Below are 25,049 nucleotides of genomic sequence, written 5' to 3'. Positions count from 1 at the left end.
CCGGACGCTATATGGAGTTTCCAGTGCAACTGCCTTCGTCAAGTAAGCCAAGAGGAAGTTTTGAGTTGAATTCCCTTTAGTTTATGCTGCCGAATCTATGTTCTTTCAATTAAGTACACATTGCATCTAAGTGACCTCTTATTGTAACCAGTTGAGCTGGATTCTTCACCCTTTCCTCATACGACGCCAAACTGAATATAACGCAACGTGATGATACCGACAACCTCTCCGGGGGGGGGGGGCGGGGGGTCACATTATCGTTGATAGAGGATGTCCAAGGGGTAGGTTTGGAACCGAGATAATTTTAGGGACCTGTAACCTTCCCGGGAGCCGGGGAACTTATAGCCATCGCGTATTCTTTAAATATACAGCGTTTTTCTTAAAATGCACAATTTACTGAAGTCGATAAACCAAATGTATATATTTTATTTAACTAGCAACAATTTATTGCTAAAACAACATAAGTCACGCGACGATGTCATGTAAAAAACATGCAAGTTTACAAAACAACTTACTAAAAACGTTTATGAAAAAAAAGCGCAAGGGGGACAAACGTGTCGACGTCAATTGTTGTGCCCTGCCTGTTTTTGGTACAAAAAGCAAACTCTCATGCGAAATAATTCCAATACAGTATGAGACATGGTAGGTCACATTCTTGCATGGTAGGCTACGTGGTGGTACGATGTGCGAACGGACATAGGTTCTACACCCACTGAGATCATGCCTTTGCAAAGACACTTGCGGTATCCTTAAAGGCGGCATAGACTGGCATTCCTTGCCTTTCACCGGCGACGACAAACTTAAATCTACAACAACCGGGTTTTAGCCTGGATAATTGGATATGATAAAAACCAAAATATAAACACTCCCTGTCGCACTTCCTATAAAAAACTATAAAAGTACGCAAACGTATAAATAATAAAAAACCACAACTACAGTAATATAGCATTGTATAGCACTAAGCAGGCGCATGAGATATAAGTCGTTTCAAAGAATAAGTTTTTAAAAATCGCCTCCTGGTTGGTTGACAGCTTCTGAATCAGAGGAATCGCGGGATTGTGATTTATCGAAGAGAGACTCCACTCTCCACGGATAACCGAATAGAAAAGGCGCAAGCGCAGTGCAGTGGGACGCTTCGTAGTGACGCATATACTTGTTGGCCTAAAAAGTGGACGTAAGTTAAAAAATATAAAAACAATTAAGCTATGAGCAGTTTTCTAAACACTCCATTCTTCAAAAAAATTCATCATAAACTGACCACATGAACTGACAGAGCAGAACAGTGATTTTCAAAACTTTTTCTATTCGAGCACCATTACGCTGTTTAATGCAGTGATCGCGCATCACCTACATCCAGAAAATCTCAAAAATATACAATAAAAAGCAAACAAGTTCAACCAATATCAGCACAAGGTTTCAAGATGAAAAGATTATTAATATTGAACTGAATATAACTAGGATGTTTAGCTGCCGCATAAGTAGAAGATCAATAAATATAGGGTGCACTACTACTGCTACCATCAGCAGCAACATTGAAACTGAAAAGTGTTGGCTTTTCTGTTGAACAACCTGGGTCAGAGGTTGTCAAACTGTGAGTCGCAATGCCCTGGTGCCTGGTTTCAATTTTTCACGAGCGTCGCACAATGATTCCGCTTCCTATCTAAACTCAATAATTTTGCGTAATAAAACGCTCACAGATCTTATCATACCCTGACATGGGTGAGAACTCATCATTACGAAACTGTAGCAATCAATTACGATTAAACAATCACATAGCGCAAATCTAATTTACATCGCCGTGAGACAAATGAAGGTAGAAGACACAAATAAAAATGAGTGAAATTCCCATCGCTGGGTGCATTGCAAGTCCAGTAAACTTTTCCAAAAGCTTTAAAACTATCAAAGCCTTAGAACCACAGACCTAGGTGTTGCGTTATAAACGTTTGAATCCCTTACAAATAAAATTTATTATGACACAAAAATGCACATTGGGTGATCTGAAAGCGCACCACAGTTTGGAAATCACTGGAGTAGAAGATACCTTTGTTAAAAGTCGTCAGTTAGTGTTACAATAAGTAGAGCAAGAACATACCAGGAAAAGAACAAGTTGATTTTTCTCGATTGTTGTGAGGTCAGTTCCCAATTGGGAAGCAAAATTCTGTTTTCCTCCAAACTTAGCTTTGAAAAACAAGGATTTCGTTTGTAAGGAACAAGCACCCCATTTGTTCAGAAAGTCATCTGCAAGATAGAAAAAAAAAACTGAGAAAGTAGCAAAAAAAAAGAATTTAGCATTGTGTTTACCACAGTTTCAATTTCCGCTTTGTCAGTTGTAGCCCAACTGAGCTAGCAAAAGGAAGAATTTATCACTTTATTTGCAAACAGATAGGCCGTAGTTTTCTATGTTTTTAAAAACAGAGAGAGAAAGAAAGCGGGAAGCGGCCAAAGAATATGCTTTCATTTGAAGTTAGGTGTTTATAAGATTAATTATTTGACCAAAAACAGATGTACATTGAAGAATGAAGATGTCAGTAAAAGGAGACCTCAACGAAAAAGAAGTTTATTCAACCGAAGTAAAAAAACAAACGTTAATTTTCATAACATTCCATACCACGGTCTTGTGCATCAATCGCAGTAAACCAGTCATTGAGCACCTTCAACTGGGGAGACCGGGAGCACTGGCCAGGCACCCCCACACACACGAGACGGTCTTCGAACAAATTAGGGAACCGATGGCGGAGAAAATCTTCCAAAAATTTATTTCCTGCGTTGCTCGACACTACATGGCGGCCACCTGCGTGATAAATTATAGTCAGATCAGTTGTTGAAAAAGTTAATTAAAGGTTTTGTTCAAAAGAGTTTAAAAATTTAAGCGATGAACATTATTGAAAAGTATAAGTTCCAGGCATCCATGAACAATCCATAAACAGGATGTTTCATTTTTTCACGATTTTTGAAATCAAAAATGCTTGGGGTCTAATCAGATCGGATTTTAGCCACAAACAGCCGATCCAAAATATTTTTTCGATCGGACGACTTTTAGAAGAGGCGCGGCCCCCCCAAAGTTTGAAAATTTGAAGCGTGGGAAAATTTGCAGGAAAAATGCGATATCTCGGTAACGGAAAGTGATAGGAAGACGTGTATGGTGTCAACTTGTGCGGAATGGCCAACTTTCTATCTGCGTTTAATACATTTTGCTACCCTATCTGCAACGAAAAAAAAGTTAATTGCAAAAAACTGTTTTTTTCATATTTTTGATGTTTTGTTCTACAGAAGCAAAACCCTTGGAACCTGTAACTACAGTGATTACAAGTTATAGAGAGCAACAAACATGTGCTATGGCATAGGGTACAAGTGTGCATCGAATTTTACACAACAATCGACTTCCTTTCACGATTGGCTTAGAATACCGTCATCTCCTATCGCACAGTGTCTCTCACATGTAAACGTTTCAACATAAGCTACCAACACAGAGTAATTAAACAAAACAGTTGACATTGACGTGGCTGTGCAAATCAAGAGTGATACACCATGTGAACGCGAAAAAAATTATAAATTCAACAGTATGTACAATACTTGCGGGCTAGAGGTGGTACTCAAGCGCAGCTCCAGGAACAGGGATCCCTGTTCCTGGACCAGTGAAAGCAAAACAAATAAGCAACATCATGTGGAACGAAAAATCGGGCATGTTACCCAAGAATAAAAATTATTGCCGGCATGTAACACTTAATGATTATTCTTCAGCATTGCTTAAATACGACCTCAGTCTAACATCAACTTTGCTTTGTTGATCAGAGTTGTTAATAATCTTCTTTCGTTGTAGCAATTCTTTGAGCTTCCCTATTTCCCTCTCATTTAATCTATTGTGGTTGATGACGCTCTTCCAGAACTCGCCGGTCAGCTAACATACAGCTTAAAGAACTTACGGCAATTTTTCGTTTTTTTTGTGTACATCTTGCCACCTGTTACTGCTTTCTTGGCGAAATCAGGATCAAGAATTAAGCCTCGTGTCTCATCTTCCAAAGACTCACTGCTGGAAACAGTTACATCAGGTGTAATCATATCTGCAGGTCTTCGCCTTAGCCTCTCCTGTGCTACCAGGCTGGAAGTTTCTGAGCTGGTTGAATAAGAGCAAGATGGTTCATCTTCACTTGGTAACTTTTGCTGGTAAGAACTCTGATGACTCAATCTATTTTTTACCCTTAAAGTAAAAGATCTGTCGCGAGATGCAGTAATAAACATCTTTCTGGCAGACCTTTGATCTTGGAAAAACTCAACCTCCTCTTCTGGGATACGGTGCATCCATTGACAGCTACAAGAAAGTCTGCCGTTGTAAAACTTCACCTGTGATGGAATGGCACATTTACACTCGCAGATATCAAACAGCTCATGGAATATACCTTCTGTCGCTCCCGTCGGTGGCTGTTTTCTTTTCTTGATTGCCTTAAATTTGTTTATGAGCAGTTTTAACCAGGTCTCAACTCGAATAATGCTTATCACCGGAAGGCTGGCACTAACCCAAACATGAACTATATCATTTATCAACGGTCCCTTGACATCAGCAAAACATGGAGGCTTCTTAAAGAACTTGGGATTCGTTTCACTGCATTGCTTGCATAAAAAATTGTAGTGGTGATTGGTGAAGAACGCTTATGTTTGTGGGTAATACATTCCCTGGCAGCTTTTCAAATTTCTGCAATGTCTCACTGGCGTCAAGTCTTGTTTCTGGCATAATAGCAATTGAACTAACTACTTCTGGGTACAAATAGCCAATACTTAAATCTTAACACCTGCAATGACAATCCGTGGTAAATTAAAACAGCAGATGGCGACTGACATCGACTCAATCTGCAACGGGAGCTTCTCAAAACAACCCTATACATTACAACTAACAAATCTTCTTACTACAAACTCGAACAAGAATGTAGTTCTGAAAACTTAAAAAGCACAGTATAATATTCTACAAGTCGTCCACCTGCATTGTTAGGTCATAGTACATTTAACAAAACCTGTTGTTCGTAAAAAATGTCATCTGTCATCACTGCAGTTACAGGAAGGGTTTTGCTTCTGTAGAACTGGGAAGAAAACATCAAAAATATGAAAAAAACAGTTTTTCGCAATTAACTTTTTTTCTGTTGCAGATAGGGTAGCAAAATGTATTAAGCGCAGATAGAAAGTTGGCCATTCCGAACAAGTTGACACCTTGTCCGTCTTCCTATCTCCTTCCGTTACCGAGATATCCCATATTTTCCTGCAAATTTTCCCACGCTTCAAATTTTCAACCTTTGGGGGGGGGGGGGGGCGCGCACCCTCTAAAAGTCGTCCGATCGAAAAAATATTTTGGATCGGCTGTATGTGGCCAACATCCGATCTGATTAGACCCCAAGCATTTTCAATTTCAAAAATCGTGAAAAAATGAAACATCCTAAAAGTAACGTTTTCTGCTTTCTAATGAGACCAATGGTCACACAAAACAAATTATGCAACGAATCAGAGACATCAACAAGGAATTGAGCAATAAACCTACAAATATCTAAGAATTGATGGAAACGCTAAAGATGAGGGTAAATATAAAGCTATAGACCAACTTGCAAAAAACAAAAGCCACTTTAACATGAAGAAATTCTGCCTGATCCAAATCACTGCAATGACATCGCCAACCAATCAGAACATGTTTTAAGTGGCTTCCGTCAAATTGTAACCCTTCCACCACTCAGTCAGAGATTTAATCCTTGCTTTAAACTTTGTTTGGTAATTTCACAAGAAAAAAGGGTTATGACAATGGTGGGAATCGAACCCATGTAATCGAAATGACTACTTTCCAAACCCCAACCGCTACGCCATGATGCAGACGGCCAAACGGTTACTCAATTTACTTTGTATCATCTGCTTTTCGTGCTCTGTCATGTCACTCCCACTCTAGAAGGGCCACACTTAATTTGGATGATGATAAACTACAGTATATATTCTAAACAATTTACCACTTTTCTTGACCGTCAGTAACAACGCTTGTATTTTCTGCTAAAAATATTTCGGTCTCTTTTATGACTTACGCATATTCATAACTTCGTCTTTTGTGCGGCGGATGAATAAGACAGGACCAGAGTATTCGCGGAGGTTTTCACAGTTGTTCATGTTAAAGTAATTGCGCACGGTGTAATGAACAAGATGACCTGCACACGACAAAAATGTTATTTGCACAGTTACGTAGGCTAATCTTAATACGATGCGTTCACTTTGATAAGGTTTTTGAAGAGTAGAAACTAGGTTTGCTTTGATTCTTGGCATTGGCAATGCGCATTCTTTTACTAGTTTTAACAATAACGTCGGCTGCGTAGCCGAGTGGTGAGAACGTCTGCGCGACGATCGAAAGGACGTGGGTTCGACACCGCTCCAGAGCACGCGGCTGTATCTCGGCAAAGACACTTAATGGCAAGCCAAAATAAGCGAAGCAGCTGACTAGAAGACTATATGTCACTTCGCTGCTTCCTGTCGTCTGTTGTATCGCATCTGTGATCGCAGTGTACTGTATGTAGGGACAGTAGAATATCGGGATGCGCAACTACACCCGCTTTTGGCTTATCCGCAACACTAGAAGGGTTACGATTTTTCCGAGTTACATAATAATGTACATTTTATAGGTTATATAAGAAGAATGAAGTTGGTTTTAAAGTAATTTAAGGTTTTTATTTGAAAACAAGCGAGCAACAAAGCGTGAAAAAAATGTCAAATTGGCAATTGACCCTTCTAATGTTGGCGGAACAACGGAGTTGCGCGTCCCGGTATCTACCGTCCCTAACTGTATGTTATCGCAATGGGCGCAAATAAAAACACGATTATTATTATTATTAGTTGAACCGGTATCGTACATTTAGTCCAGTGGTTTTCAAACTACACGTCGCGACGCTCAAGAGCGTCATTCAATAACTTTATAAAGTAACTACACTGAGCATTGAGCAATATGTCACGCTTAAAAGTTCCGTGATTTTCAACAAGTAGAATTCTTTAACTGACAGTAAGAAAAGATCAAACTGATGGTCAATGGCGATACTAATAAAAAGTACTGAATTAAATACAGTCGTCGCACTGTCCACATTTTCCGTATTATATCGAGCGACAATAAAATTGGTAATGTGTACGTGCAGGAGTCTGTTGGTGATGGTTCATCGCAAAATCAAACATTGTGCGTCGTATTAAAAATAATTCGAGTAACACTGATTTAAACTATACCATTAAAATAAATTCAAACTAAGTCTTTAACCTTGGTCCAGCGCTGGTTGACAATAAATAAATTGTTTCAAGTTAATTCATCAAATCAAAACTCGAACCTAAACACCAAGGCCATCTTCTCCTCACAAACGGAAGAAGGTCATGGTAAGCTCCATCCAATATCACTCCTCGGACATTGGGATTGGCCACCGCCGCACTAATGGCAGCGTGAGCACCTGAAACAAAAGTGTTTCAAAAATGTACAAAAATTATAAATTAGTGTAATAATTACTAAATGAAACATCGGAGATTATGAAGTCCTAAGGGTAACGCATGTCTGAGACGGATGCAGCACTACGTAAAGCAAGAATTGTTAGTGTTAAGGTAGTTGAACAGCTGGCCAGGTAGAGGATTGGTATAACTACCCTGGGTGCATGTGATTTTACAAGTTGTTAAGTACTGTTAAATATGTTAGTGCCCAACTCACCCATTGACCAACCGTAGAGAAGGATTTTTTTAGGTGGAAAGTTGAGCTTATGAAGTGCGTATAGCATCACCATGTCCATCGCCATCTCGTCCGCTTCAGGAAAAGGCATTCCCTTGGTAAAACAAGATGTTATGACGCATGGCTGAATTAACGCAAGATGCACTTCCTGGTAACAGTAGGGTTAATTTTATAAATACTTAAAGTCACCAAAAGCATCAATTCCGGGATTATTGACGAGCATCCAGAAGGTGCTTAAACATGTTTCTGTTTCCCACGCCTCCTTTGTAAGCTGCATAGCCTACATAAAGTGGCATATAATCCCACATTGAAAAATTATGCTTCTGGAGTACGGAAAGGTTTAAAGCCACTAATCTGAATAGAAAGTAAACTATGCAGCCTATAGAAGTAAGTTTATTCAGCTTTGCAACTTAAATCGTCAATATCTGTGCAAACCATATCTGTTATAACTTATACGTCTTGGCTAAAGTAGTTTCGATTCGTAAAATACCTTCCTCATCCTTATCACGCGCAAAAACGTATATTTACTGTGCTATGCATAAAGCCAGGGTGGTTCCATCCAAGCACAGAGAAGCCACAATCCATGGGGGTACCCATACAACCACCTTCGTAAAACCCAGCACTCCCTTCACAGCAGATGACAAGATACTCAGCATGACGAGAAGTGACCTCAGGAGCGTCCTCAGCTTCAAATCTATGCTTGTCCGTCCTGCTCAAAGATATTTATCATTACTTGAAACGGGTGACACAGCTTCGGAAACAGTAACACCGGGCTTTACTGCTCTGAGAAAACGTGCAACTGCTAATGCAAAAGTCTCCAATAATAAATGTATTACAAAACTGTTTAACTTTTGCCGGTCGCATTGGTCAAGTATATTTATTGAAATTGCAGTGAAGGTAAGTTTTATCTTAGTTTCATGAAGTGGAATGTGAATTCAAGATGAAACCTCATTGAACACCATGTAGCCTACTGTTTGTATCACCAATGTGGCAAGACCTCAAGCACAGATCCAAAATTAACGTAGTTTGGAATAACTTTTACTTGATGGCCATTGGTGAAGCAAAACAAAATTTTCCTACAGAAAAGGCAGATTGAAACGAAATTAGATAACTCTAATCATAAAGCGCATTGAATAACTGATGATTAGATAGCTGCTCGTTTTTTCGGTGCCTGAAAGGTGTGGTTTCAAAACGAATAACAGCAATATGTTACATTTTCTGCTACTGTACATTGAACTGAATGTGGAACTATGCCGAATTGATCCGCTCAAAAATAACTTAGCAGTTCATGGAATAGATAGTAAATGTGTTTCGCTTACCGGTGGCGCCTGTCAATGAATATAGTATCAATCAGGTTGCCATCCTCAGCACGCAATTTGCTTCGTCTGGCTCCATGCTGGACAAAACACAAAAGTTTTGCAGTAACCACGATACCTAAACCTGAAACCTTTGGAGAATTTTATTATTATTTTTGCTCTTGGCATGATCATGCTGTGATAGCGAAATCGACTTATGATTAGAAAAGGAAGCTGGTAAACTGTTTGTTGCATTGAGTAACAAGGCTTATTTAATGATACGAGACAGTCAACCGCTTCAAGTGGACAGTTTGCTGGGTTGGTTCACAAAAACAGAAAATTTTTATTAGTCAGTATTGAAAAAAGTTGTTTCTTACAAACATACAAAGCGAACTAGGCATTTTAAGCTTATCACTGCGTCATAAATCTGTACAAGAATTTACTTTTTCCACAAGTGTGCTCCTGGCCTCCCACATAGATCTGTCTGTAAATCACAACCAGATTTAACGGCTAGCAAACAGTCTTGACAATACTCTCATCTTCATAATTATCTTTCTTGAACATAGCAAGGCTTTAGCTCTTTATTGTAAGCAACTGCTAATAAGTCATTAACCTTTGTACTCCTTAAACTAACACACGACAATTGGCAACATAGTCGCTAGAGTTGCTTTACTCATAATAATCATTCGCTATCTCCGCTTGCAGCAGATTGCGCATCAAAATGGGTTACTTGACAGGGTTCCATGTGATTATATGAGCCGTACTGCTTCCATGCTGGCTCAAGGCAGATTGGAAGAGGGTGATATGTCACCAGATTATTACCCGATTTGTCCTCACTGCGTTATGCAAGAAAGAACACAATCGGTACCCTTTTTAAAGTCTTTGGTATGACCCGACCTGGAATCAAACTCAGGGCTACCAGCACCAGAGCCGAAGGCGATAACCACTGAGCCACAGGTGCTGGTCTACTCATACTTACTCTAGAATACTCTCTACTCTTTACTCATACTTACTCTAGAATAAATCTGGTTAGGTTTGCATGATTATGTATAGTGTTAAAAAACTATTAGTTTTAAAAAACGTAAAAGGGTCGCTTTTAGCCACCAGTAAAGGTTCTCTTCTCATCAGAGTTCTCTTTTTCTGGCAACATAGAACAATACGAAACTGCCTCTAAAAGTTGCCTGACGCACAAGAAATCTGTTTAGAACTGGAGGCTACATCCATTGTCAAGCATTAATAGCAACAGACGAACTAACAACGTCCATTCAATTATTCTTTATGGAATAAACTTAAGCAAGAGAGAACCTGCTACAACTACCTGCAAGCTCTCATGTAAAATAGCTGAACAGTATCCAAAGGTACTGAGATGCCAAGCCAATCACGTATTCAAAGAAAATAAAAGCTTTAAAATAACACACCAGAGTAAACAAAAATCACTTACAGTACTGTAGATTCAACTAACAAGCAAAACAACAATAAGATCAACAACAATAATAATAATACAAAATATTATTGTGAACTAATCGGAATTGCAAATCCTCAAATTTTGCTCGCTGTCATACAAGTGCATTATGATACTAATAGTAGTGGTTGTTGAAGTCGGTAGACTATGATGTGTGTATCGTACTACATGCGTGAAATGCGTATACCTAATTCAAATTATATGTAACATTCCCGATTGTATGGTAATCTATTAAATGCTGGATTAGTGTGTTTTCTGTGGACACCAAATATCCATAAAAAGTGAAAAGCATAAAACAATTAAGAACGTTATCGCTTACTATCATTTCTCTTACTCATAGCAGCATGAAGAAGTTCAACACAGCCAGGGTACAACAACCTGACACCAAACGTGTGGGCGATGATGTAAGCCAAAATTTCTTTTGGAAATCCAAGAACAATGGTTGTGAAAATGTTGGAATGTTGAGAAGATATCCTTTTCCAGTTGGAAATTCTTGGCCTAGGTTTCTTTTCTTCCATATGTTCCCACGAATAATCGACAGGAAAATATTTAAAACCAAATTCATACCTCCGAAGCCGTTTCTAAAAGCAATAGAAAATTACGTGTTTATTAAACAATGTAAAGCCTTTGAATTAAGTTATTCATCATCGTAAAACAGTCTGTTGATTAGTTTTGTACTTGTTTGTTTTGTATTATATATATGTGAATAAGCTCATAAAGTAGAATACCGGTACTGTATTACTTGCTAGTGGATTTGCAGTATTAGAACTGCACCTCCATTGCAGTAAGTGTGCATATTATTATTTTCCAATGAAGAGCTGAAAGCCATCAAATTGTAATCGTGTTCTACCTGGCGTTGGTTCTACAGAGCAATAATTTTACGCTTTGATGGGCATAGTTTGTTGCCTTTAGTATGAATTTTACAGTATAGTTTGTTAAGTGTGTTTTGTCTGGTTGAAATGTATCGAATTGGATTCGATATTCTAAGAGTCGGTATATATTCTACAATAGATTCAAATCCACAAGCACCGGTATTATATAGCAAACCAAAATAATAACCTAACTACACAAGCTATAAATGGCTATTAACCTTTTTTTCTCCATTTCCTGGATCATTCAATGATCTTTGCAATATATCAAGAAAAGTGACGTACTCTTGGTTTCTTGATCGTCCATGGGCTGGGAGAACAAAACAAATATTTTAAAACAAGAGATTTGCTCTGCCTGGCACAAAAGATGGCAGGCACTAAAAAACAGAAGATCTGAGCAGTGTGTGAGGTGTAGCATCAAAAGTTGCTTTCATAGTAAACATTTGTGTTTAATAGTGGAATCGCTGATTGTGGTTGTTGGTTCGCAAACCACACACCTCTTTCTAAAGAAGTTACTTTAGGAGTCAAACTTTTTAATTGCCTTGTTCTGAGGTGCATGAAGCAATGTAGGAAGCGGTAAACAACTGATTGTTTAACCAATCAAAATATTTCTTCCAGATATTTTACAATTTTATAGTTAGTTGAACCAAGTTTATCAGCACCACGGATTGTAAAGTTTATAAAATAATGTATAAACTGTATATATATTTGGTTAATTTTTGTACTTACAGAAAATTAACTAAACAAAATGAAGCAACCTAATATGTACCTCTCAGCAGAAGCGCACCTACAAGAAATGCAGATCCCCAGCCAAAATATTGAAGAGCCTCTCGAAAATTAGATTTTGTGAAATATCCTGAAAAAAGGCAAAAAACTTAATACAGTAGATAAAATTAAACTAAGGCAAAACTCCAATTTTACTATGAAACCACAAAAAACAGACTTTGGTTTACTTCCGCTTCAACTTAAAAATACTAAATATATACATTGAAACAATGTATATACAGTATAGCACACATTTTTACAAATTTAAGTTTACATAAATTGTCAATTGATGTATTTGTTGTATAAAAACGTATTTTTGACAGGTATTTCTAATAATGCAACATACTATCTCCCTCGTTGTAGGCGTACCAAGCCCATAAAGGCAGTGTGTAGATAAGTACAAATTTTAAGACATAAGAAATTGTAAGAATTCCTTGAGCGGGTCGTTCAATATCATTTGGTTCGTAGTAATAAGCCTGCAACAAAGAAGCTTTATCAGCTTCTGGAACACATTTCCATTATAATAACTACAATATGAAACCAAGTTGATTAGACAATTCAAAATTTAAAACATACATTTCAAAGAGGATATGTTCTTTTATTAGAAGATATTCTTACTGATTAATTATCTGCATTCAGTGTAATGCTAACCGGTGCACGGTCGTTTGGTCGACAGGACGTTTGGTCGACATGACGTTAGGTCGACAGAACGATTCATTTTTGGGTTAGGGTTAGAGTCAGGGTTAGATTAGGGTTATGGTTAGTTAACTAACCCTAACCCTAAAATAAATCGTTCTGTCGACCTAACGTCCTGTCGACCAAATGTCTGTCGACCAAACGTCCTGTCGACCAAATGACCGGGTAGCATGCTAACCAGCCAACCTTGGCTGGCTTCTATAAAGATCCAGAATAGATATGACAACCAGGCCAGCATTTGCTTTCAATAAATGGACCCATTCACATTATAAGAATGCACATGCTAAAAATTAGATAGCCTATCTACAAAACAGTAGCACCAATTTTAAAGATGTCATGCTAATTAAACTGCACATACTCTGTTATTTCCATCTGAAGACTTGTGAATCCGATTAACATTTGGTCCAAATATATACAGGTATACTCGTCGAAGCTTTTCCATCATCATACTGTCGTTGATTGTGTTAAAGTATACAATACATGTCTAGCCAAAACTATATTCTCACTATTTTAAATGTGATAAAAATTTAATATGCATCATACTCTGCATTTATGATCACCTATGAAAATGAAAATATGAAATGCATAACAAAAACAGTAAGTTACACTAAAGCCAATGAAAAATAATTTGTAATAATATTCAGCTATAATGGTAGAACTTCTGGCTGTTCAATGACATCACACAGCAAAACAAAGTTTCACTGCTTAACAAAGTCCTAATTTTAATTGTGTGTATGATTCCTGTTTCAAAAGCATTAGAGTTTCTCAGAATTTGCAGGTTCTCATTCACCAATCAGCGATGTAGGACTGTAGGTAAGCAACAAATAATATGTCATTGAGATGATAATTACGTTTTGCTATCATCACACTTAACATGACAATTTATCAAACAAAATAATTTATGAGGCTTCATTGAACAATGTCCATGAAAAGAAGTTTACACAATACCATTTTCATTAGGGAATGTTATGGTTGCTTCCATAAACTGTACGGTAATAGTGGCATACAACGTTTGTTCCAGCATAATAAAAGTCATCAAACTTATAAAAGCCTCAAATAAATTTATTATAACGTAACTTTTATGACAAGTTTGCAGCGGGGTCAAGGTGGAGCAAAACTTTCAAAGAACTTGTTAAGCGCGATCTTTTAGCCCTGAACATGAAAAACCGGTGGTCAATGTTTCATTTTAGTTTTATGGTATAGCATACACTACTGTATGTTGTCGGAATGGCCCGATTTGGTGAGTCCGATTCGGTGAGTCCGATTCGGTGAGAGCCTTTTTCGGTGAGAGCCTTTTTCGGTGAGAGCCCTATTCGGTGAGTTTTTTTTTTTAAATTATTGCGCGTCGTAGCCTAATTATCATTGCCGTTATAGGGTTAGGGGTTAGGGATTAGGGGATATGGGGTTGGGGGGTTTTGGGGATATGGGGTTAGGGGTTTGCGGTTGGGGGTTTTTGGGGTTAGGGTTTTTTGGGGTTTGGGGGTTGGGGGTTTTTGGGGTTGGGGGGTTTGGGGTTGGGGGTTTTTGGGGTTGGGGGTTTTGGGTTGGGGGTTTTGGGTTGGGGGTTTTGGGTTGGGGGTTTTGGGGTTAGGGGTTTTAATTAGGCTACGGTACCCGATAATTTTCAAACAAAAATTCAAAAAAAAACACAAAAACCCCCAACCCCAAAAACCCCTAACCCTATAACGGCAATGATAATTAGGCTACGGCGCGCAATAATTAAAAAAAAAAAACTCACCGAATAGGGCTCTCACCGAAAAAGGCTCTCACCGAATCGGACTCACCGAATAGTAGCAGACCCGTATGTTGTAGCCTAGAACTTTAACCACAATGTGTTGCTTTAAGGAAATATACTGGTAGATCAAAAATCAAACTAAAATGCATTAAAAATCATTCATCATTATTTTGGGCAATATATCAAAATTGTATGTATAACTTTAGGAAGTAAATTAGTTGTGTCCCAAACAAGCCAGTGATAATAAAATAGTATCACAACATTATTCAAACAATAATGCAACCAATGAAACAAATAAACAAATCCCACATTGCAATATGTATCAAGATGCCATGAAAATGGTAGCCAGAAGACAATAGCCATTTAAATTCACTAGACCAAGTATTTTTTAACGCGGTAATGTAAAGTTATTTTGTAATTTATGATATGATCACTTATAGTAATTTGAAATATTAAAATATTTTCACAAACATGTAAAAACAGGTTTTAATATTTGATTCCTGTTTACTGGAACAAATACATTTGGTACCGCACATTTACTTTATGGTTGCAAAATTCCTCTAAACAACATTTCAATCGTCAAGGATTGTTGTTGCAATATGTACAGGTCAGCCAATGTTTTCACTGTCAGATGAGTATATTATCACTTTGAGAGTTTTCTAATATATCCATCCTCGGCAACCAACCAACCAATAAAATTATGAATGGATGTCGTTGCAGAAAGTTATAATAGCAGTTGTGAAAGAGTATTTTCCAAATTAAAAATTTAATGCATATACAAGCATATGCTAATAATTCCAAATGCTTTGTAGGTACAATGGTCTTTGTAAGTCAAAGCAATGCAAAAATATTGCAAAAAGGTTAAAATATCTGTTAGGAGATACGTTAAGGCAGCAGTAAGTGGTATGCAATAAAACAGAATGAATATTGAATAGGCTAGTTTTGTTCAATCAACAAAAATCATCATTGACCAACCAGTTCATCAAACTCAAGCTATCACAAAGTCAAGAAACTGAAATGCTTTATCTAAAGGTTTTGAACAAGTCATGGACTTTGTTTCTGTGTTTATTTTTGGAATATTCCATGTAAACAGTACCACTGTCTGCACCGGACATTGAACTCATATTTCCTTTGCGTTTGATGACTTGAGAGGAACCAGCAGATGGGTTGTAGTTCCCTTCTCCTGGAATAAACTCCTCTTCAGCATCAATGTCACTTGCGGCGAGAACTTTTTGCAGCAACACATGTTGTTCTTCTTTTGTGCTGAAAGCTAGATTTTCTTCATTTTCAATTCCAGGGAGTTCGGTAATTGCTTTAAACGCATAACCTTGGTTAACCAAAAAGCGTTGTCGTTTTGTAGAGAATGCAACTTCTACTGTGTCTTGAGATACTAGAGAATAAAAGAAAGCATTGTATTCTTCAGCAAGAGATCCTTTCTTGGCTCGCAAAATTCTTCCCAATCTCTGAGCTTCCTGACGTCGGGAACCACCGTGTGACGAAACTTGAATTAAAACATTTGCTGCAGGGAGATCAATAGAATTGTCGCCAACTTTTGATATAAAAATGGTATTCACTTTGGGATTGTGAATGAAGTTTTGCAAAATGTGCAACCTTTCTCCTTGGCTTGTCGGCCCATAAATGAAAGGCTTTCTCATTCGTATTGCATATTCTTTTAATGCAAACACATTGTCAGAAAACACAACAATTTTGTCATTTCTTCGTTCATGAAACCGAACTAAAAATTGGCATGCTCGAAACTTGTTTGGATTCATGACATACAAAAGCATTCGCTTTCTTGACTTTATGGCCAGGTATTCTCTGTAAAACTCTGGTGTCATTGGGCACCATACTTCAGCGCATTGGACTTTTGCAATGTAACCACCATTTTGCAATTCCATCCAGTTAGCTTCATACAGCTTTGGCCCAATCAAAAAGTTAAGGTCAGAAATTTTGTCGTCCTCTCGAACCAGTGTTGCAGTTAATCCAAGTTTGCAATGCGATTGAACAACAGTTAAAACACGACGAAACTGCTTTGCTGGAATGGTATGAACTTCATCAAGGATCATAAGGCCCCATTCTTGGCTTCGAATCCATTCCATGACTCTTTCAGACTCATAAGCCCGCTTCATAGTGTGGCCCATCATTGAATAAGTGCTAATTGCAATACTACAGCCATGGGGACGATCTTTTGCGTCGGAAGTAAACCTGCATATCATGCTATCATCTGCTGTGGACCATAACTTAAATTGTGACCTCCACTGTTCAACAGCTACTCCTGATGTGCACAGAACCATGCACCGCTTACGAACAGTGCAAGCTGCTGTTACTCCAACCAGTGTTTTTCCGGCACCACATGGCAGAACAATTACACCAGCTCTTGCTCTTCCGTTTCCAAACATTTTTCTTAAACTTTTTTCTTGATATGGACGTAAAACAGTGGTGGGCTTGAGATCAATTTTGAGATCAGGATTTACGGTATCATTGCGAAAATCATACTCGGCCAACAAAGGATATTCCAATTCAATGCAACGTTTCTGCAGTATTTCAACATGTTCTTGTTCTACTTCAAATGAGACAACTTCAGTTTCTTCAGCAGCAGTTTCTTCTTCGTTGTCGATCCGCTCATATAAATCTTTAATGTCATTTGGAACATCACTTTCACCTTCATTATGTGGATTGATGTTACTTTCTTGCATAGGTTTATTAAATTGCAGTGCTTGTTTTCCTACAAATGTAGAAACTTGATACCCACTTTCATCCTTGTTTGCATCTTCTTCTGTAGAGATTTTTCTACATTGTTTAATGTCATCATCTCTGAGAAGAGACTGAATGATTTTTACATGAGTGCTTTCAACATAATAACGATTGTGTTTTAATACCAACTTTACTTTTCCATAACTCTGTGTACAAAGCTTTATGAAGTCGACAATTCCTTGTGGGATCGTTGTTTTACTAAGACGACTCAAATATTCAACGATATCTTCAGTTTCCAGTCCTACGCTTACAGCGGCATAAAGGGAATAAGGTGTTAAGCGGAACTCATGAATAAATCTAGGACGGCAAATGGGCTCTGAAATAGCAATCAAAAAATCTCGAGCATGTTTATAAACTGGAGAAAATGATTCAAGAAAAATGTGTCCATCTGGTGCAACGTAAAGTGGTCGAGATGCATGATCCGATTTCATAGTCATTTGGTTACGATAATCTTTTGCACCAAATTGATCGTGAGTGACCACAGTAGCCTCATCATCTTTATCAATATGTTTTCCTGCAGCAGAAGGCAAGTTATAAATCTCTGAAGAAGTACCAGCAACATCTTCATCCTCATTTTCAAAATCATAATCATCTCGAATAAAATCAGGATCACCATCAGGGCTTTTTCGTTTTGTTCCCTTTTTAGACTTTGTTTTACCCATGACAGTCAGTAAGCAAATTTATAAGTACGATATCAAAAGCTAAGAATAATACAAGATACAACCATTAGATCAATAATTTTATGCACAAGCATCTAACTTTATGAACAAAAAAACTGCAAAATCAACCAGCACACTACAATACACTGAATAATTTATTTTGCCAAATATACGGCAAGTTTGCGTATGCAAACTCAACACACAAACTTGGCATTAATAAAAACATATGGTGATAAAATCGTATGGTTAAAAAATAACACAGGCTGGGCTATATTACTGTATATTAAGCACATGGTGAAATCATAGATCCAGTCACTGGAGAGTGGAGATGGTGAAATATAGGCTCGCCTTTGCTGTTGAGTGCTGAAGCAGTGTTGCCAGATTTTTTTTAAAAAAAGAGCCCAAAAATGCGCCAAAGCAACTTAAAAGTAGCCCAATTTGCCGTCGCGACGTCGACGGTTGAGCAACGAAGGCGCAGGCTTTCTAGGGGGGTTTTTGGGCATGCCCCCAAGAGTCATGCCCCCAAGAGTCAAGACAAAGATATTGCTTTGTCCATCATGCTGATTGTGTAGATACAAAATACATACATTAATACAACATACAATAAGTACAATGCTTAATATTGAATCAAGCATTGTTCAATAGAAAAAAACTTAGACGAGCCAATGCTATACAGACTTCATACAAATTCCTATTTTCAAATTCAAGATACAAATGGTTCCATAGTAGATGCTAATGCATAGCATAAGCCCGTCAACTCAGATGAACTACCAAGAACCAACACCCAACAAAATTCTATCATCAACTGCTGAAGCTTCATTTTCATATATAGAGCTGTCATGCTTCCGCATTGATGACCGGGGATCAAACAGCATTTTTCCAATTGTTGCAGCAAAGTTTTGATCCTCACAATCGCTGACAAAAGTTGAAGTCCGATACAATTTCGCAGTTTGGTTTTGATTGCAGAAACTCTCGAAAAGGCTCGCTCAACTACTATAATGCATTGCTGATTGGTATAGGCTACATTGTTAGTGCCAATTGAGCAACTTCTCTAAATTTATACTCCCCTGCAGCATTTCTAAACTCGTACACCTTGGTATAAAAAATACAACAATCCATCATTGTTTTTTAATCATACAAGGAAGACCAGTTTACATTCAGTAAGTTTCTCCACTGACATTCAATTTTTCCCACTTTAATTTATAGCTTATAGACACCAATAAAAGCTTCAAAAATTATGGTACGGTGGTACTTCTTCTTCTTCTCTCGTTTGACTTGTAGTAGCTTAGATTGGCAATGCCTCCTCGTGCAGCCAAGATACGGTAGTTGGGTCCAGTTGTCGAATACCAGTGTTTCCACTTGGGGGTCGTAAGATGGAACATTCGTGGAGTATGTGTTGCATTGTTTGTTCTACCGCTCCGCAGACACATATCGCCGAATTATGCAACCCCCACCTAAACAGATTAGCTCCAGTACAGCCAACGTCACACATAGGCGCCGACTTTTCAAAAAACCTTGGGGGGGGCGAGAAAGGTGATGACGTCATAACCATAATGCTATTTTGCTCAATTAAAATAGTCTTTGATTAAGCTTACTGTCTTGTTTATATTGACACCTAGGTCGCAAGCCGAGTTTATTAGAACTGCTGCTTGAAACGATTAGTTTTACGCATGCAGTAGCCTACGTCTAGTAAAATTTTTGATTATGTTAGCTCATAATTGGAACAGTTGGAAAACAAGCCGATTCATTTCCTTTTCGTGGGAGTGAATACCAACAATCAAGACAGTGAAGTTATATATTACGAAATAAAACGCAAAAAAATCATGATCTCAAGCAGAGTGGAAACCTGCTATGAGTTTTATTAGCTTCGTTTTGCTAATTACTTACCTTCAAAGCGTTAACAACGGCGAAGTGTTTTCTCTTATGTTTTTATCTAAAGTTTTTATAGTCTTTTATCGAATCCCGTATATACTCGAGTATAGGTCGAGATGTTCACAAGTGATTTTCATCTTAAAAAGATAGGTTCAACTTATACACGGGACAAGCTCAGCAGTTTTCAAAATGAACACATTTTTGCTGTGGCAAAATCATTGCCAACGTAGATTACGGAGTGTGCAATGGCGTCGGTGGAATTCAAAGTTTTGAATACGATTATTTGCAGTGACTCAAACTTAATTTTCAAATCTAATGATTTCTATCAATTTTAAACGTTATGCACTTGTTGAGCAATATGCAAAGCTCACAAGACAAAACAGAAAGAGCTGCTGTAAGAAATCGATTTTTTTATTTTTGCTTGTAGGATATAATCGTTCTAATTACGTAACATTCCATGATCGTGGAAGTCGATGTTAAACCTTAGCGACTGCATAAAACAATGAGGTCAGGTTAGTTAGGTGATAATAGCGGTAAGAGACGTTGTTAATGCAAGCAATATCTGCGACCAAGTTAAACACCTTTTCTTTTATCGGTTTTCGATTTAATTCTCACACATCGTGAAAAAAACAATGCGTGCTGTTGAATCATAATTGATCTCACAGCGGGAAGACCTCATTGAAAATTGCGCGTCTAATTTAGCTGGTTTACTTAATATTGCAGTGAATAGTTACGTGACTATTCCAGCAGCGTAAGTTACTCTACCTTCTACTTTGAAATTTCCATACCGTGTGAGAAAGCCATGCGATCAGCTGCTGTTTTGCGGGCAAGAGCAACGTAGGCTATATTTCGCTTTCGACATTCTTTAAGTCTGTTTAAATGATCTAAATCTCTTTCGCGAAGTGTTTTATCTTTGAAACACCACTTGTAATAACCAGTTTGTTGCCCCTCAACCATAAATTTACGGGGGGCGCCGCCCCCCGGCCCCCCTGGAAGTCGGCGCGTATGACGTCACATCTGATCCTGTTCAATGTGACCCATGCCTTTCTTGAGAGGTCTGCTCCAGGAGGGATGGAGAGTGCTGGCATAACTGAAAACTGGGGAGGGATGTGTGGCAGCTCGTTCCATTCTTGGGCCCATGTTTCCATGCAGCTGAAGTTCTTATCCACAAGTTGTGTAGCATATCGATGGAATGGGCGCCTTGATGATAGGCGTTGAGGTCTGACTGGTCCATTTGTTTGGGATTCAAGTGGGGCTCAAGTTGTCAACCTCCACGTGGTGAGCCCTGGATTCGACTAATGACAACAAACCGACAAGTAGCAAAGGTACGGTACTAAGCCAAGATCATAACTACCCTATAATTTCCGATATTCGATACAAGTGCAATTTTGCTTTCGCCACTCGCCAGTCAGTCCTTCCATTCTCCCGGATGAAAATGAATACAGCATTGCTGTAACAACAGTCAAAGCTGCTAATGGTCAGCAGTAAAATCAATCCTCATGCCGAATCAAAAAAATAACGTCATTTTTTCCGTAATAAACCGAAACTTTACCAACATTTTCAAAGGCTGGTTGGATTCTACCAATTATTCAGTTCTGCCAACTCAAAATTCACTGTCAAACAACTTAAAATTCTGCCAAATTTAAGCGCCGTCTCGCGCCAAATCAGAGACTGAAAGTAGCCCAAAAAAGCGCAAGTCGCAAACCAACATTTTTTGGCGCCAAGCCCAACTAAAAGTAGCCCAATTGCAGATAAGTCGCCCAATCTGACAAGTGACAACAACAACACTGTGCTGAAGCGATTCTCACTGTACTGTACGCCACTCGAGCATAACATACGCGCTCAAGCGCATCTTTTGCGAAATGTATGGTGATTTGTGGTAAGGTCGAGCATGCATAATTTATTATTTATTTTGCATCAGACAAGAATGTCCACATTCAAATCACAAAAAGGAATAATAGGCATAGACTACAGTAGTATACAAACAGCTGCGGCGCAAAAGTATTTGAATGAAATTACGAGCTCAATAAAAGTTTCCTCGCCCTCTCATTTTGTTCAATAATAAACATATGAAAACGTTTGATTTATTGATTGTTTAATTTTGTTGTGCAATATCATAACAGACAAAACAAAGTAACTTCAACAGGTTTAACATATTTTATTACACAAAAAAATATAACATAATTAAAATAAATTCAAACGTATGCGATACGTAGGCTATTTGTGTCCTCATCAGGAATTACTTTGGCTACATAAAGTGAGAGTTATAAGATCAATCTGACTATGCACTATAATTGTAACGATACTTCAGACTGAAAATCAGAAACTCAACAAGCGATAAGCCACAAGAATGATTATGAGTAATTAAAATGGCGAGAAACAGATCACAAGCAGGCGCGGATTTATCTATGGCGCCGGGGCGCCGTGGCGCCCCTTAAAATTCAAATTTATTTTTTTATGTCTACATGCAAATTTCCTTTTTATATGGTATACTTTAACTTGTAACTTTCCATTTTACTAACATAAAACAATGCGTGATGTTTAGTCTCGGCAAGTAGACCTACTAACCGCTAATTATAACCGCTGATAACGGTACAAGAGACAATGGACATTATATAAAATACTAATAACTAGGCTAATAAAGAAACTTTTTTTCACTCAGGTTAGGGATAACTCAGGTTTAAACAATATAATGCATGGTAGCAAACCAGATTTTATGGCAGTTTAGGCACATAGATAGGATGGAATGCCATACATCAACCTTTTGGACAGTAAAGCTGGATCTAGTCTTGAACACATCTCTGCTAAATTTATTACGTATTTTATTCAAAACATGTTTGTGATCGAATTTCTTGTTTGAGGAAATGTCATGTCATTTTTATACGTTGTTACAAATTACAATTACGTATTGAGACGTTTTTGAAATATTATCAGCATGAGTATAGTTTAATCGTATTGTTCTTTTGCTCAATTGCATCATTGTCAGTTCACAATATTTTGTTTTGCTGATAGGGCATAGGCCCGATTTCGCTTATTCTACAAAATAGAAATGGTAGACTCTATTGCTGCAAGCGCTTTGTTCATATTTGAATTATTTTTTTATTCGCAATATCTTTATTGAGTACCACTCACTTGTACTAAGTCGTGACCCGACAGTTTATCGAAAGACAATTTATCGAACGACAGTTCATCGAACAACAGTTTATCGAAAGACAGTTTATCGAACGACAATTCATCGAAACGACAGTTTATCGAAACGACAGTTCATCGAAACGACAGTTCATCGAACGACAGTTTATCAAAACGACAGTTCATCGAACGACAATTCATCGAAGGGGCTAGGGGCTAGAGGCTAGGAGTTAGGGGCTAGAGGTTAAGACTTAAGGTTAGAATTAGGGGTTAGTGGTTGGGAGTTGGAGTTTAAGGGTTAGGGGTAGGGGTTAAGGGTAGGGTTAGGGGTTGGGGGTTAAGGGGTAGGGTTAAGGTTAGGGGTTAGTGGTTAGGAGTTACCCAAGTAGCAAAGATTGGCGTCTAGCCAGCTCCACGCTAGCGAAGTTATTGGCGACGCGCCAGCGATAATCGCCATCTAGCCGCCACCGATCTGCTCATCGCATAGCCGGCGTAACGCTGGCGAAATTCGACAATAAAGTCGGCTGTGCGAAAGCGCCTCGATCGCGAAAGTCGCTCAAGTTAGTTAACGGCGCGCTGTCTGTACGCCAACGAATTTCGCTAAACTTACTGGCACGTTTTTGCGGCTGCGCGAGCTGTCGCTGGACTGACGAATGTCGCCTTGCTGAAGCTCTTTTTTTTCGGCCACCAGCGGCTGTTGTTTGCGAAATTATCAAAACAAAACACTAAAACTTCTTGAGCATTTCGTGTATTAATTATCTTTTTGTGGTTAAAGCGAGACGCAATTCAAGAATGTAAAACAACGAAAACAATGAAGATTTTTAATAGCCTACAGCCCTACACTGTCTTACCACAGCTCCGTTTTCGTAGCACAATGCTAAAAAATGTTTCAGTAATAATGAATGGCGGTTTTTCTGATCATTTGTAATACAAATAACAGAACAATTTACAAGTCCAAGCCATGTGAGAGCAAAGCTAAAGACTATAAACATGAAATTATTTGTAAAAGCCCAGCAGCTGTTAAGTGAATTTTGACAGTTTTCGCGAAACAATAATTTTTAAGCAAAAATTCTATTAAAAAAGAACTTTCTTGGTTTTCCAAACTATAATGAGTTTGATTAAAATGTTTGATTGGAAGATTAACCTTAGGCCCAGGGTAGGGGTAAGTAAAATTTACTCCCGGTTAGAAACCAATTGTGTACTACATACGACAGTGTCATAATTATATAAGCATATATGATAGGTATTGCAATACGTCTAAATCACAGCACTGGAAGAAAATACACAGCAACATCAAGAACACTACTATTGCTTGCACTGTACTCTATGATGTAATAAAGATTAATACGTAGCCAGCAGGGAAATTCAAATTAATGATTTTTTTGGGCTATCTGGCTTTGAGGGTTGCCAGCACGGCAACCACAATTATAAGGAAGGGCCGCCTGAACGACGACCATAACGCATTTTCGTTTGCACATCTGTTGTGGCTGTCATGCTGGCAACCTTCAAAGCCAGATAGCACAAAATTCAAACGAACCCTCATAACATACCATTGCATGAAAACAAATGTAAATCCACGTATGATACATGCAGTATACCAACAATCATAAGTGATTATTGCGTTCCGACATCCATTAGGTAAATATAAAAAAAATGGGAACAGGTTGTTTTGACGCCAAAGAGCTTTGGTTCGGGGTAATGTTAGGGATTAGGACTGGCGGCAAAACACCCCTCCGAAAACACGTTTGAATAACAACATTAAACATATTAATTAAATGATTAATAACATTAAACTCGACTTCACTACAAGAATTAATATTAGTGAATAGACGGCACTACAGTGTTTGGCAATAGGTTGTCGGGATAAGATTTTTCCAAATACAACTACTGTACGAAGGAAGCAAACCGAATTAAGAGGCACAAAAATAATAATTCGCAGCAAGATGTTAAAATAGAACACTAAAAGGTCAACAAACAATCAAAAAACAGATAGCGTTCATGTATCGTCGTTTTTTTTTTCATTTCTGTCACCAGCCGCCTTCAAATACCGCTTCACTGCAGATTTGTAAACTTTGTCTGTCGCCTTGGCTTGCCTTCGAATC

At 38.1% G+C, this 25,049-nt stretch overlaps 2 protein-coding genes across 3 annotated transcripts; both read right to left on the bottom strand.

Annotated features, from left to right (window-relative positions):
- Positions 1-415: 415 nt before the first annotated feature.
- Positions 416-13,354, bottom strand: LOC145774770 (phosphatidylserine lipase ABHD16A-like). Of its 2 annotated transcripts, none has more exons than XM_082586078.1 (14): positions 13,157-13,354; positions 12,449-12,578; positions 12,107-12,193; positions 11,559-11,647; positions 10,788-11,049; positions 9,450-9,490; positions 9,031-9,107; positions 8,240-8,420; positions 7,694-7,805; positions 7,326-7,442; positions 6,051-6,170; positions 2,609-2,791; positions 2,093-2,238; positions 416-1,161 (listed from the first exon to the last, which is right to left on the bottom strand). In XM_082586078.1, exons 1-14 carry the CDS (start codon positions 13,244-13,246, stop codon positions 1,003-1,005), a joined length of 1,794 nt encoding a protein of 597 aa, XP_082442204.1. In that variant the 5' UTR covers positions 13,247-13,354; the 3' UTR covers positions 416-1,002. The 2 variants fall into 2 exon arrangements, with proteins under 2 accessions (XP_082442204.1, XP_082442207.1); XM_082586081.1 differs by having other exon boundaries at positions 10,803-11,049.
- Positions 13,355-14,542: 1,188 nt separating this feature from the next.
- On the bottom strand, positions 14,543-17,949 carry LOC145774214 (general transcription and DNA repair factor IIH helicase/translocase subunit XPB-like). Its single transcript, XM_082585395.1, has one exon. It carries the CDS (start codon positions 17,947-17,949, stop codon positions 15,556-15,558), a length of 2,394 nt encoding a protein of 797 aa, XP_082441521.1. The 3' UTR covers positions 14,543-15,555.
- Between the last annotated feature and the right edge of the window lie 7,100 nt (positions 17,950-25,049).

Source organism: Aplidium turbinatum, chromosome 7 (genome assembly GCF_918807975.1).
Source record: "Aplidium turbinatum chromosome 7, kaAplTurb1.1, whole genome shotgun sequence".
NCBI classification, from domain to species: Eukaryota; Metazoa; Chordata; class Ascidiacea; order Aplousobranchia; family Polyclinidae; genus Aplidium; species Aplidium turbinatum.
Note: the sequence above shows the minus strand (reverse complement) of the source record. Positions and strands in the feature narration are given on the sequence as shown.

Bases quoted from the DNA above. Each gene is read 5' to 3' on its own strand.
- LOC145774770 (XM_082586078.1), bottom strand. From the start codon at position 13,246: ATGATGATGGAAAAGCTTCGACGAGTATACCTGTATATATTTGGACCA. The intron at 12,579-13,156 runs GTATGTGCAGTT...TCTTTGTTGCAG, and splicing joins CTTCAGATGGAAATAACAGA to GCTTATTACTACGAACCAAA. The intron at 12,194-12,448 runs GTATGTTGCATT...GCCTTTTTTCAG, and splicing joins CGCCTACAACGAGGGAGATA to GATATTTCACAAAATCTAAT.
- LOC145774214 (XM_082585395.1), bottom strand. From the start codon at position 17,949: ATGGGTAAAACAAAGTCTAAAAAGGGAACAAAACGAAAAAGCCCTGAT.